The following is a 15,020-nucleotide window of genomic DNA, read 5'->3' on the forward strand; positions in this document are numbered from 1 at the left end:
TACTGTTATTAAGTCCAAGTTGCTGAAGAAAGAACCATCCTGCAGGATAAATATATATCCTGTTAGTTATAGACCAAAAAAAGTCTCATAAATAAGGCTGACACTTATCACCGTGTATATTAAAAGGATTCTTTTCATTTAAAAAACAACAAAAAAAACTTACAGTATACTGGAATGACTAGATGGAATGAGGCAACAAAAAATATATCATATAAAAAAATACATGCACAATTTCTCTACTCTCATATAATCTATTTTGATAAAGATATGCAAAGCAAACTGAGAGCTTCCATCTTGAGTATTTTACTCTAAAATCTAAAATCATAATTTGTGTAGTAAATCTATACACAACACTTCTGTCTAAAAGACAACAGTATATACGCTTTACCTGTTAATTAGGTTCAATGCTATCACATCAGAACACCTTATGTCTGACTACCAGATATCCAAACTTTCAATAATTAGCACTTCTCTTGTGTCCTCCAACTATTGTTAACATTTTTAATCAATGTTTATATTTCAATTATATGGTGGCAAGCTTGTACCATCAGTGTGTGCGAAGGCCACAACATGCTAAATTACTTAACAAGATACAATCAAAACATGGTCATTAACAATAGGTGTCACCTTAGCAGTACAAATACCCTAAAACCTTGATAATAAGCCTCCATCGAAAATAAGCTAATAAGCTGGCTTTGAAAGTAAGCCGTCCTTAAAAATAGGTCTTGTATTCCAAATATTAACTAGAACTGTTAGAACTGTTAGCCAAAGGATAACTAATACCCCCGCTCCTATATAAACCAGAACTGTAACCTAAAGGCTTACTAAGGAAAAGCATTGCAAAGCAATCCAGTCTCCCACCAGTTTTGGAGGAGTTGTCCGAACAAGGATTTTCCAACAAAGGGCCATAACTTTTTTAGGGTTAAAATGAAAAAATAATACCCGGATGCACAACTTCAGGTGGTAGTAATCATATCTGGAAAGTTTCATTGAAAAGGATCCATAACTTTAGAAGGAGTTGTACCGGACAAAATATTTAAGGATTTTTTCAACAAAGGGCGATAACTTTGTAAAAAAAATGTCAGAATGAAAACATAATATCTGGATGCACAACTTCAGGTGGTGGTTATCATATCTGGAGAGTTTCGTTGAAATCGGCTATTACTTTAGAAGGAGTTATCTAAACAAAACAAATCTACGGAGGGGTGGAGACGCACGGACGAGCCGATTCTAGTATACCCCCTAACTTCTTGCAGGGGGTTTAATTATATCTTGAATTGATTTTTTGTAATGTCACACAACAGGTAAGTACAACAATTACAGTTCAAATCTATAAATTGAGATTTCTTGTGTTTCCGACAATTTCGATTTCTATCTATCAATACTCAATCCTAGGTCTGGCGATCGTAGGGATCTCACTCCAAGCCTTGAAAATAAGCCATATATGGCTTACTGTCGAAATATTTAAAAAATATGGTTGCCCTGAAAAACAGCTAGCTATGAAAATGGGCCTGCAAATCATAACCAAGTAGAAAAAAAGCCGAGACTTATTATCAGGTCTTAGGGCGCCAGGTATCATTTGTGCACTGTATTCAAAATAATCAAGTAATTAAAAAATGTATACCTGTTATGTTTAAATCTCACTGAAACAAACACATAACCGAAATACAAACTTGTCCTTTTGAAATAAATACTTGTTCCAATACTCCTCTCTACATCTACAATTTAAAATACATGATGTCTAAAGGGCCTGTGTGTTTACACTCACTGTGGCACATAAGCTATTATGACAAAATATTCTCATTTAAAAGATATATTGCAAAGAAGTCCCCATTTTGTATTCCACCATTCAGCATCTAGTGGCACAACACCCCTTCTTAATGTAACATTTGATTTCTTGGTCCCAAGGGTTCTTAGTAAGGTTTTAAAAACTTATGGCTGAAATTACCCGTTTTTGGCCCCAAGGGAGCTGCATTCCACTTCTAAACAACAAATAATTCCAAGGTACCTTGGACCAACCAAGCTTCACAGAAAATTTGGTTGATATCTGTATAAAGTGTAAAATATTGGGGAAACGCTTATTATTATAGTGAATATACTTAATATAAATCCCTAGAAGCAGGGCCAGACCTCAAGGCTAATCCTGACATAGCACGGTTTGCTTTATTATGCAAAACAAGCAAACAAATGACAATGGGGGGGGGGGTATCTCAAATGATTCAAAAGTGATTCAAGGACTAAAGCTACACATTTTAAGCAGATATAAGTTTATAGGGTAAAGTACCCATGTAACTTTGAAAGTTTGTCAAGGTCAGTTATCCATGATCCCAGGTACCTAATAGCCAAATGTGGACTGTAGGTGTTATGGAACTTCAAAACTTCCAAAAAAGAATTTAACCCCTTATAGCCAATGTTGGCCTGTGATCCCAGCCAAGCCAGTGCTTAAGGTTGACATTTGACCTCAACACAATAGCATATAAAAAGAATAGCATTGCTTGCCTACATCATGTAAAGCAAACATCATGGTTCAATATAAAAGCGAAACTTCATAACTCTTTAGACAATGCTGTTTGAAGTTTTCAACATACTTGACCCCTGTGACCTTCAAAGAAAGTCTAGGTCATTTATATGAGAACATGTACTACATCCCAGCTACTTACAGCCAAATATTGTGACCCTAGGTCTTGAAGTATTTAAGAAGAATCACTCTACCAACAAAAGTTGATAGAAAGACTATTGATGCCAAAACATACCATAAGCCATTTGGCACTTTGCGCCAGGTGAGCTAAACATTTATTGTGTCTAAGGCTCCATAAAAAATGTGTGATAAATGCTGAAAAATCTTCAAAAACTCAACAGTTAGAATATTATTTTTTCATCTAAACAAAAACAAAACTTAATAAAGCAAAATGACATTGAACCCCAGTTATATATAAGTTGTGGGTGAGATCTTGGTTGTATCACAAACGTAAATTGTATTTTGGATTTCTTTATCGGTTTGTTCAGATAAATATTCTGCAATATTGATGTGATGGTTATTCATTTTACTCCTTGCATACACTCCTCTCTCAGTGCCTTTATTTTTGCCTTTGGAAATGGTCCGAGTTCCGTAAAGCATTTCTGGAAAAGTAAAAGAAACATGCATTATAATCATCAAAATCAAGAAAAGGGATTATTTCTATTAACAATGCAAAGCTATTATACTATCACATCAAGATTAATATAGCAATAATTGTGCATTGTTAATTATTAGAAAATAAACGTATGTCTTCTTTAAACATCAATATGTCAGTCAATGCAGTCTTGTTTTTTCTACAAAGATTTTTTTGTTATTTCAATCAAAATCAGATATTAGTTTCAATTTATGGAAATACAGAGAGGGCACACAACAGGGGCTTTGTTGACACAAAAAATTACCATAAACATGTTCATAACTAGAAGTAAATATATTTTTCTTCAGAATATTGCAACCAGAATCATGTAAAATAACTGTGAAAATATACATAACAAGACAAAGTATTGCGAGCAATCAAAGTCCCTTACCTCCAGACAAACTTGGGCATATAAAAAAAACAACCAAAGAGCAAAAAAATCTTATCTACAGCAAGAATGAGATCTGACTTTAACATGTGAGACTAATAGAATCTTTCGCCCCCTTGATGGTGAGACAGGGTAATCTCAACCCGAGGGGTAAGATCCTTAAGTTGTCAAACACGAGGCTTGCCGAGTGTTTGACAGCTTAAGAATCTTACCCCGAGGGTTGAGATCACCCTGTCTCACTCCCAAGGGGGTGAATGATTATTTTTCTCTTACCCTGTTTGCCCTTGTATTTGATATAAACGTTACATCAATGCAAGACAATGTTGATGTGATGCGACTGAATTGTCGACGTGATGTCATTGTATTGTTGCCGTGACGTCATGGTATTGTTGCTATGACGTCAGACAATTGTTGAGAACGTGCAAAGAACATGTGTTGCTTGTCTCAACCCTAGGGTGGGATAAGAAAATCTCACACAGGTAAAATGGTGGATATCCCTGTCCAGGGTAAGAGACTCCACAATCCCAAGTGGTACAAAGTTAATTTGATAACTGTTCATTACAGAGTGTGTAAGGTTTGTCCAAAACAAGGCGATATAATAAACAAAGGGCAATAACTCTATCTACAGTGGGGAATGAAATCTGACTTGAACATTTGAGTCATTCCACAATCCCTAATGACACGTATGTAATTTGACAATTAGCATGAAATAGTGTATAAGGAATGTCCAAGACAAAGCGAATCTGTATGATGAACAATGGGCAATAACTCTACCTACAGTGGGGAATGAAATATGACTTTAACAATACAAACGTAATTTGACAATTATACATGAAATAGTGTATAAGGAATGTCCAAGATAAAGCAATAATTGCAAACTAAGGGAAATAACATATTTGGCAAAGGATCTGAATCTAGTAAGCATCCCAAGAGGTACAAATACAAAATTTTGGCAAATGTACATCGTTCATGCAAAGTGTATGAGATTGCCGGACAGACAATTTACCAATAGTCAATAAAGGGACATAACTCTTTTCACAATATGTCATGATACCCCATTTTTTACATGCAACAATTTGCAATGCCAGGAAATTAAGTGCCAAGAAACAAATAGGTGACTAAGAATACTAAATATGTCCCAGATATACTGACAGACTTACAGAGAACTGATGGACACAGTGTATCTATGGCAAGGAATTATAATTACAATAATCTACTAGGCTATACTCAAACATGACTCACGGTGACAAAAGATTATATTTCTTACCTGTAAAAAAGCATGGCAATCGGTTATCTTCGGATTATTAACAATTTGTTTAAAGAAGTCCATAGTCTCTGTGAAAGTTCGACATCTTAGAAACTGGTCCTTGTTTTGTATTATTAACATTGCCGCTACTCTTAAAAGAATCTTGTCTCCCTCATAGAACAAACAGTCCCAGATCCTTAATGTAGTCTGCAACAAAATAGAACGTCATATAGAGGAAACTTTCCTCCCACTGTAAACTGAAATGCAATCCTATAATTTTGAGTGATTATATTCAGTGACGGGCTGATGATCGATTATAATTGAAAATCAATTGGTTTGACCTTTCCGATTCCGATTATCGATTACAAATTCCCTTATTGATATAATTGGTTCTTCATTGAAATCAAAGTGTTAATGTTTTCAATGTAAAAAATGCATTGAAAGTCATATATGCTTATGAGATTTATTACATGATTGGTAAACCTGCATAAAAATTACTTGAAATCACTTCATAGTGAGCCACTCTGTCTATTGATGTAATAGTGGTGTTCTCACTTTATTTTGGTATCAAGTCCCATAAAATTAGAAACCGATTATGCAATTGTTCATTGATCAGTTTACTACTTCCAATTACAAACCAATTATCGATTATGATTTAAAACTGATTGTCCATCAATAATTATATTCTAATGCGACATAGAGGATGAGTGGGTCAAATGTAAAATAATAAAAAAATTTTATCTGGACTTCAGTTTTGGTCTATCCTTGATTAACAGTCCTGGTCCGAGTAACATTGACCTCAGCCTTAAGCCTATATGAAAACTGCTCAGACCAGGTTCGTAAATTACCGATAGACGCCAACGTAAGTCCATAATTCTATATTTTTTTGCACTCAGGGATTTTAAACCTTCCCTTTACAGATGTATAACATTTTGTGTGTGTATTCCTCAAAAAGTGTTCCACTTTATTAAATCATTAAAATAACATTAGTTAAGAAACCATATTTCCTACACTGTTTTATTTTTCTTCAAATCAAATTTAAAAATCTAATATCAACACTGTACACAATGCCATAAAAATAGGTATGTTTAAATTGGTTAGTGATTCAAATTCATGAATTGATAAGAATATCCCCACCTCAACTGGCATGACATCGGCGAAGAGACAGAGGAACCATTTGGTGGCAACCAAACACCACTGTATATCCATCTTCTTAAGGTGGGCGTGGAGATCTGGGGCCTTCCATCTGTAACACAGCAGTCTACTGGTAAGGTCAAAGCTTCTCACATTACATATCCTCTTTTATCACATAATGTACTGTTATCCAGTGAATATATACCCATGTAATATTTTTTTTGCGTATTAACCCATGTAATATGACCTATCAGCCCTGTGATTGGTTGTAAGTTTCAATTGTTTCAATTGTGACGTCACCCCTAAGACAAATACGTGACGTCACAGACTTACACACTGGAGTGAAAATGGCGGCTTTTTACATTTCAAGGTTGCATGAAAATTGTCGTTTTACACAAATCTTGATTATGTGATAAAAAGGATCTTACACTCGTTTTCATTTCATATGAAATTTATGAAACTCGTCACAAATTTTTCCTTTTAGCTCGCAAGTGGCTCACTTAATTGAAAAATTCTTAGACTCATTTCATAAATCTCATATGAAATGGAAACTCGTGTTAGATCTTACATGCATAATACAGATATTACAGTAAGTTCCAGTATTATTTTCATTTTAATATCGCAATATACACCTGCCTTGTATTTGAATTGCCATGACAACCTCCCTATAGGACATCTGTTCCGACATACCAAGGTGCTCGAGAAAGCGCACATGTATAAAAATACATGCAAGAAAATATGCAAGAAAATCATTCAAGTCCTCTTTCCTTAATAAACTTGTCAGCCTGGTAAAATATTAGCTGCTTTCTACGGACTTGGCTAGGGGAGAATTTATCAGAAGCTCATTCGGTAGAGTGCAAGACTAGTAAGCCATAGGTCCCGGGTATGACTCCTAGCGAAGGCATTGAAAAAGCCTGTTACATAGTTATAGTTGGACCTTAAGATCATTACTACAGTTTCAACTTTTTATTCCTTTAATTCACAAGTAACATATAAGTTGATCCTCCTTACATACATACTTAATTATTTCTCCTAACAGTTCTTGTTCTGCTTGTGTGGCTTTCATGTCTGGAGCATAAAAATCTGAAAATGACCAAATAAATAAATAAATTATTAATTAATTTGAATGCTCGTAAACGCCAAACGGGTACACGTATACTTGAAACATAACAGGTAGCAAGTTATACTACAGCAAACAGATCCCCTAGATTACCAGGTAATGGTGCAGATTTATTCTTTTCCATTGTGGTCATCACAATACCTCAAACCTGTTCATTAGGTGATTAAGGCCAAAACCTAAACAGGACCACAATTACAGCAATCTGATTTAATTTGATGTATGTGACAATATGGCATTAAAAAAGTATCAAAGAATTAATAAACCTTCATTCCATTTATTTATTTTTTTTCCTAGGGAAAAACAGCCCAAGTCTTATTTATTGGTAATGGATTAGAACAGACTTTAAATGGAAGAAAACCTACAGCTTTGCAAGTTGCTACTTAACAGTGTGATACAGCAGGCTTATTCTGAACCCATAGGGGTATCATTTGTTAGTATTCTTAGTCCTTCAAAGTTTATTGTTGATACAAATTAGAAGGCTGATATCGATTAAATAGCATGTCTTCTTAAAAATTACAAAATGATCAACATTGGTGCATGTAACATGGTGAATTATGTAACAAAAGTGAGGAAAAATTGGACAAAAATAATCAACTCTTACCAATGTGATAAAAAACAATCATATGTTTATTATTATATCTATTCTACTACGTCAAATGTAAGAAATGCATGATCTTGATATGGGGGCAAGTTTTGCAACAGCATCACACATGCATGAATTATAGGGCTGCAAGTGTGTTTTATTGTCTATACAATAATCCCTGGTTGTTGATCAATGAAAACATTTGTTACATCACGGACATGGTCAACTTCCTTATAACGTACCTGGCAGGATATCATTCATCAGTGTATCAAGCAACCAGAACACTTTCTCCTCATTTTTCACGATCAGAAGAAGTAAACCAGCCACAAAGTTGACACCCTACAAAGACATATCAGACTACCAATTAATATAGTAAACCAAGGGATAAATTAAATACCCCTACTCATCTATATGTGTGTGTGTTGTCCCTGAAGCAAATCATGGGAACAGTATGATAATTTATAGATTCCTCAAATCTATTTTCTATAACTAAGCAAGATTGGGTTTTATCCTACCCTGGTCAGTAGTATCAGCATTTTTATTGGTGTGAGATTTCCTTGTGTCACCCTAGGGTTGAGACGGGGGGATTCCCCTATTCATAACAATAGTATGACGTCGCTTAAACAATACAATGACGTCACGTCAATAATCTATCAACGTCAAGTCAACCCTGAATTTGGCATGTAATGTTATCATTACATTGTGTATATGATACACAATGGGAGAACAGGGTATACGTAAGAGAAAAAGAATCATTCACCCCCTTGTGGGAGATATATATAGGGGAATCTCAACCATTGGGGAAAGATTCTTAGGCCTGTCCCATCCTGATTCATTGTCATCACTCTATCGACTTCATTTCCTGAAACTAGGAAGGTTAACCACTGTCATATATATTTTTTTGTCACCTTAAACAGGGATCTGTAACATCCCTTATAGGTTCAGATGTTACAAGGAAATCTCGCACTGGTAAAAGTGCAGAAACACCTGTCCAGGGTATTAAGAGAAATGAATGGGACAGACTTAACTATATATGGGACAGGCTTAAATATATATGAGATAATGATGCCATGCTCATTTGCATTATGAAGTCATCAACACATGTTGGGTTTTTCATAATTGAACGAAAATTCTCAAAATTGATCATAGTTTTTTGTTAATTTAATATAAGAGTACACAAGACCTGATAATTTTTCCTACGAAATATATAATTTGGGTTATACTGTACACAGGGATGCTGGCCTGTGACGTTCTCTTTGTAGACAGTACACAGCTGGGACTTACCTGACAATAGCCCTGATCACTGTTCTTGTGGGAGAGAGCTATCAGAACGTTAAACAGGGGTCCTCTCAGATTACCGTTAGCACTAAAGTATATGTTGTCGGGGAACGTTCTATGGAGATCTGCAAAAACAATCAACCATTTAGATTATACAGTCAAACCTGCGCATTCAAAACTGAAATAACTCAAAATTCAGATAGATTTATAAGAACAGGCCCATTCAACTGTAAACATATCCTTACTGTGGTACAGCCTTCCGAATCACTCTGGTACTTTAATCAAGTATCTGATAGAAGATTTCCATATATATGAATCTCACACAAGCCATTCAGATTGATATGTCTCGCCTGTGTACTGCTTTGACCATCAAAGCACATATCGGTGAAATAAATTCAATGTAGACGACATGAAAATGATATGTCTTGTGCCTGGTCCAAGTTTGGCTGGTCTAGGGCTTATAGCTTCAACGCAATAACTTAATGTTGATGGAGATGCTGACAAAGTCAATGAACCATAAAAGGTAGGCCACATCCAGCATTTAATGCATGGGTGGAGATGTGCTACCTAAGATGCATCTTTGGTCGAAGTTTGGTTGGTCTAGCACTTATACTTTCAATGAAACTTACTTGCAAAAACTTAATGTTGACGCCACCGGAAAAGCAACACCTTAGTCTCGCTTCCACTACTTCGTCGCGGCGAGACAATAAAGATAAGTTTAACATATGGGTGACAGATAACTACCAAGCTTTGGCTTGTAACATGTATCCACAATAGAATAATACTGACCAATTGTGATGGCTTCCACAGTGGATTCATCATGCTGGCTTTTTAGGATGGTCTGGTACAGGAGAGGGCTGGAAGCCATACTTTCTTGAGCACCACTAACACACATCCATACCTACATCATAGACCATTACATACAGATAATGCCAGGTAATTCAAAGGTTTATATATAAGGGATGGGGGTTGGAAACGGACCCTGGGAGGAAATTGGGATATAATCACTCGCATAAGAAAATTTGGAAAATTGAGTGATCAATTCTTAACAACTCTGAAGTTATTAACCCTTTCACCCCTATGCAAGTTTAGTAGACTCTCCCATGTATTGATCTGGATAAGTCGATTATGGTCTACAGTGGTGAAAGGGTTAAGTAAGACTGTTCAACTTTTAATTAAGCCTATCTATATTACAACATGACCGTCCTGTCCTTCCTACATACGCTGAATTATGGAGAAATTTATCCGGATATATATTTATGGATGTTTTTTTTCAGATTTCACAATCGAGAGTTTTAAAGGGGTGAATTCGAAAAATAGAACATTTTTTCTATTGGGAGTACCCCTAGCTGCAAAAAAAATCACTCCCTGCCGTTTCAGTTTTGGTATTGTTGAAATGGAACAAAGACCATTGATTGGTTTTGAGAAGGGATTTTTTTTGTCAGAAGAAGACGGATGCGTTGAGACACACCGCTGAAAAGAATTAGGTGGTTTATTTTGGTGCGGGTGGGGGTGGGGGAGAGGTTTATTCCTATTAACAGCTATGGTCATTTAAGGACGTGCCAGGTGTTGTTGGTGGAGGAAAACGGGATTTCCCAGAGAAAACCACCGACCTATGGCCAGTACCTGGCAACTGCCCTACGTAGGCCTCAAACCCTCGACCCAGTGGTGGAGGGCTAGGTGAGGTAGCAGAATGTCAGACGCCCTAACTACTTGGCTACCACGGCCCCAAGGAATTAGGAGGAAAGAGAAAATAAAACCGTACTAAGTACAGGGAACAAACATCTTAAAACTTGCAGTTTCATTGAAAACTATTGTTCACTTTTTCGAGCAAATCAATTTTCATATGATAATTATTTTTAATAACAAATATTTGATTCAATCAAAATAAAGGAATTTTTTTTCCCGTTTAATCTGGTGGAAACAGAGCTTAATTAATTAAGAAACCCTTTACAAAAGGAAGAAAATATCTTACTTTGATAATACAGATACCAGGTATATGACATATATACAATCTGCCTATATCAGTTACACAACGGCCAAGGGGCAGATTGCTAGAAATAGGTATAATTAAATTAGTACTGCACACACTGGTCGAACCTTAGCCCTCTGTTGGGTAGTTGTATCAAATATAGTAAATCAATACAGAAAAATATATATATGGATTCCATAAACTATTTTCGTTCTTCATAGTAATTGGATCAATGTGTTATCTTCTTAATATCACAGGTGTGTTTCCCGTTTTAGCCGGGAAAGATCAGCTTGTCACCCCCTAGGGGGAGATAGCCTTGTGCCGATTAGCACGTGTTTGATTGTGACGTCATTAAAATGCGTCACCGGTAATTGTGACGTCAACAAAAATGAATAACGAAATTCATACCCCAAATGTGTTTTTATTTACACTACTATCGGTGGAGTTGTGACTGAAATATCGGTGGAGTTGTGACTGAAATAATAGGATGGGAGAAAAAAATTCATCCCCTACCTTGAGGGTGTGCCAGAGAAATCTCCTACCATCGGGGTGATTGTTTTGGTTGTCTAACCCTCGGCTCTATCACCCCTTGGGTTGGAGATTTCTCTATCACACCCTCAAGGTAGGGGAAGATTCTATTAATCTTTCTACAGTGAAACATTTTTAGAAATGATTTTTTTGTTTGTTTTTAATGTTTCTGTAATTTATATTCACATTTACATGCAATATTTATGTGTTTAACCCTTTTACCCCTATGTAACTTTAGTAGACTCTACCATGCTTTGATCTGGATGAGTCCAATATGGTCTACAGTGGTGAAAGGGTTAAAGGAAGAAGAGTGATTACTAACAAGAAATAAACCGTGGAATGTTAAAATGTAGGGCAGTTAAATTATTCAAGCACTATTCATTATACAGTAATTGTGTATATAGTCTAACTTACTATATAATATTCTGTACGATCAAATACAATTGTGCATTATATTAATATTACCATCTTTATTATAAACTTTGTATAATTCAAGTATTTACACACTAGTTATAGCTGCAAAGAAAAGTTCCATTTCAGACTAATTTATTTTCCAAACTATAAATATATAGGCAATGAAGCAATAAAAAGGACTTTTCTGGTTTCAGTTACTTCCCTTGTCAATGTATTTATCTCCATTTTGATGCTTTTTTTCTTTTTTCTTTTCTTTCTCAAATACATGCAATGAAATTTCAAACAACTATGATTCTGTATGATGCATCTCAAGATGTTATTTATAAATACAAAATACTTTTGTTGAAAATAACTCAATATGGTTCATGATACTGACAATGGTCTCCTAATACATTTAAATCTGATGGTACTTTTTATCTTAAATAGAATCTAAACATGTAGTGAACATTGTATGTCTGCACACTGTATTTAACTTTATTTTTATGTGTGTATAATTACCATTGGACGGTGCTCATTAGGGATCCCCTTCCTGCAGTATCGTTTCACTGAAAAGAGATAATTTATACAGTCACAAGTTTACAAATAAGGTTGATACAAGATTGCAATAATGTAGCTTTGATGATAAAGAAAGGAACATTGGACAGAGTATTAAATTCTTTTTATAAATACCCAGGTACTTTTTTTGTAGGTCAATTATATCTACAGCATAGGTGCACTGTGTCAGATATTGATGTAAATCAGTTCCTCTCACTTTTACTACCTGTACCCTGTAATAATGACCACTGATAGCAGGGCCAATAGATAACATAAACTCTTAAGAGTCAGAAACTGACCACTGACCACTAACAGCAGAGCCTATAGATAACATTAACTCTTAAGAGTCAGAAACTGACCACTAATAGCAGGGCAAATAGATAACACAAACTCTTAATAGTCAGAAACTGACCACTGACAGAAGAGCATATAGATAACATAAACTCTTTACAGTCAGAACCTGACCACTGACAGAAGAGCATATAGATAGCATAAACTCTTAAGAGTCAGAAACTGACCACTAACAGCATAGCCTATAGATAACATTAACTCTTAAGAGTCAGAAACTGACCACTGACAGCAGAGCCTATAGATAACATAAACTCTTTAGAGTCAGCAGAAACTGACCACTGACAGCAGAGTCTATAGATAACATAAACTCTTTCGAGCCAGCAGAAACTGACCACTAACAGCAGAGCCTATAGATAACATAAACTCTTTTGAGTCAGCAGAAACTTACCACTGACAGCAGGGCCAATAGATAACATAAACTCTTAAGAGTCAGAAACTGACCACTGACAGAAGAGCATATAGGTAACATAAACTCTTTACAGTCAGAACCTGACCACTGACAGCAGGGCCAATAGATAACATAAACTCTTGAGAGTCAGAAACTGACCACTGACAGCAGAGCCTATAGATAACATAAACTCTTTTGAGTCAGCAGAAACTTACCACTGACAGCAGGGCCAATAGATAACATAATCTCTTTACAGTCAGAACCTGACCACTGACAGCAGGGCCAATAGATAACATAATCTCTTTACAGTCAGAACCTGACCACTGACAGAAGAGCATATAGATAACATCAACTCTTTACAGTCAGAACCTGACCACTGACAGAAGAGCATATAGATAGCATAAACTCTTAAGAGTCAGAAACTGACCACTGACAGGAGAGCCTATAGATAACATTAACTCTTTTGAGTCAGCAGAAACTGACCACTGACAGCAGAGTCTATAGATAACATAAACTCTTTCGAGCCAGCAGAAACTGACCACTAACAGCAGAGCCTATAGATAACATAAACTCTTTAGAGTCAGCAGAAACTGACCACTGACAGCAGAGTCTATAGATAACATAACCTCTTTCGAGCCAGCAGAAACTGACCACTAACAGCAGAGCCTATAGATAACATAAACTCTTTAGAGTCAGCAGAAACTGGCCACTGACAGCAGGGCCAATAGATAACATAACCCCTTAAGAGTCAGAAACTGACCACTGACAGCAGAGCCTATAGATAACATACACTCTTTAGTGTCAGCAGAAACAGACCACTGACAGCAGGGCCAATAGATAACATAAACTCTTAAGAGTCAGAAACTGACCACTGACAGCAGAGCCTATAGATAACATAAACTCTTTAGAGTCAGAAACTGACCACTGACAGCAGGGCCAATATATAACATAAACGATAAACATTAATTAATCAAATCACCAATCTATTGGAATTGCTTGTCAACACATGAAATCCTCATTTGGCAGATTTACAAACACTATATAAAGTCACCTTCGTGGCAAGTTCAGGGGAACATTCTGACAGTGAGCTGGACAGGTTTTAAGTAGATCTAGAGGTTCAATAGGTTTTTTGATTGTCTGCTAGCAAATCTTCAATTACATCCAAAATTAAATGCAGTTAAATTAAATTAAGACAAGAGGCCCAGAGGGCCTGTATCGTTCACCTGTTTCTTTTGTTACATGCAACTGACATATAGGTAACTTTAGACCATTTGGTAACTAGAACACAAGACATTTTAACATCTCTTAAACGGTTCTGACGGTTCTGAAGATATTGTTGTTTAAGACTTAAAATTTTAATTTTAAAGCTTTTGACCAAAGTTGACATTTGAATCCCGATTTGCACTTAAAGTTGACCTTTGACCTCATTACTGTAATGGAGAAAACAATTCACACAGCTGGTCTACATAACATACCTAAGTATCATGATTACCGTAAAAACCCATGTAATTTGCACACCTGTGTAATTTGCGCAGGTACTTTTTGAGGCTGAAAATCGGGAAAAAAGCTTCTACTCGAATATTTTGCGCACCCAAAAAATCTGGGAAAAAAACGCTGTTCATGCTCCGAAAATCGATCTCTGAATATTTATTTTTTTAAATAAATTTCCATGATTTTTTTTTCATTGATGTAAAATGATATTTAAAACCAAGAAGAAGCTACGTAAAATGTGTATTTTGTTGCTTGTTTTCTTTGAATTATCTGATCACACATGACACACACGTGTGCGCATATCGGCATACATCAATTCATTTTAGCAATATTTTACATAAAACATTTACTTGCTTACAAAAACATATCAATTAATAAGTAATTCGATGTTTAGTAACCGCTGGTGCATATCTCCTGGTGAAAGACATAATTAGATACCTT

General features: G+C 35.7%; 1 protein-coding gene across 2 annotated transcripts in view; it reads right to left on the reverse strand.

Moving 5' to 3' along the window:
- Window positions 1-1,152: 1,152 nt before the first annotated feature.
- Window positions 1,153-15,020, reverse strand: part of LOC110452105 (growth hormone-regulated TBC protein 1-A-like) — a 29,641-nt gene continuing 15,773 nt past the window's right edge. For both annotated transcript variants that reach the window (XM_021500428.1, XM_021500427.1), the window contains 8 exons: window positions 12,314-12,360; window positions 9,691-9,802; window positions 8,908-9,026; window positions 7,866-7,962; window positions 6,940-7,003; window positions 5,924-6,032; window positions 4,808-4,993; window positions 1,153-3,120 (listed from right to left, as the gene is read on the reverse strand). In XM_021500428.1, coding sequence (XP_021356103.1) covers window positions 3,040-3,120; window positions 4,808-4,993; window positions 5,924-6,032; window positions 6,940-7,003; window positions 7,866-7,962; window positions 8,908-9,026; window positions 9,691-9,802; window positions 12,314-12,360 — 815 coding nt within the window. In that variant the 3' untranslated portion in view covers window positions 1,153-3,039. The remainder of the gene's footprint in view (window positions 3,121-4,807; window positions 4,994-5,923; window positions 6,033-6,939; window positions 7,004-7,865; window positions 7,963-8,907; window positions 9,027-9,690; window positions 9,803-12,313; window positions 12,361-15,020) is intronic.

Source organism: Mizuhopecten yessoensis, unplaced genomic scaffold (genome assembly GCF_002113885.1).
Source record: "Mizuhopecten yessoensis strain PY_sf001 unplaced genomic scaffold, ASM211388v2 scaffold6411, whole genome shotgun sequence".
Classification (NCBI taxonomy): domain Eukaryota; kingdom Metazoa; phylum Mollusca; class Bivalvia; order Pectinida; family Pectinidae; genus Mizuhopecten; species Mizuhopecten yessoensis.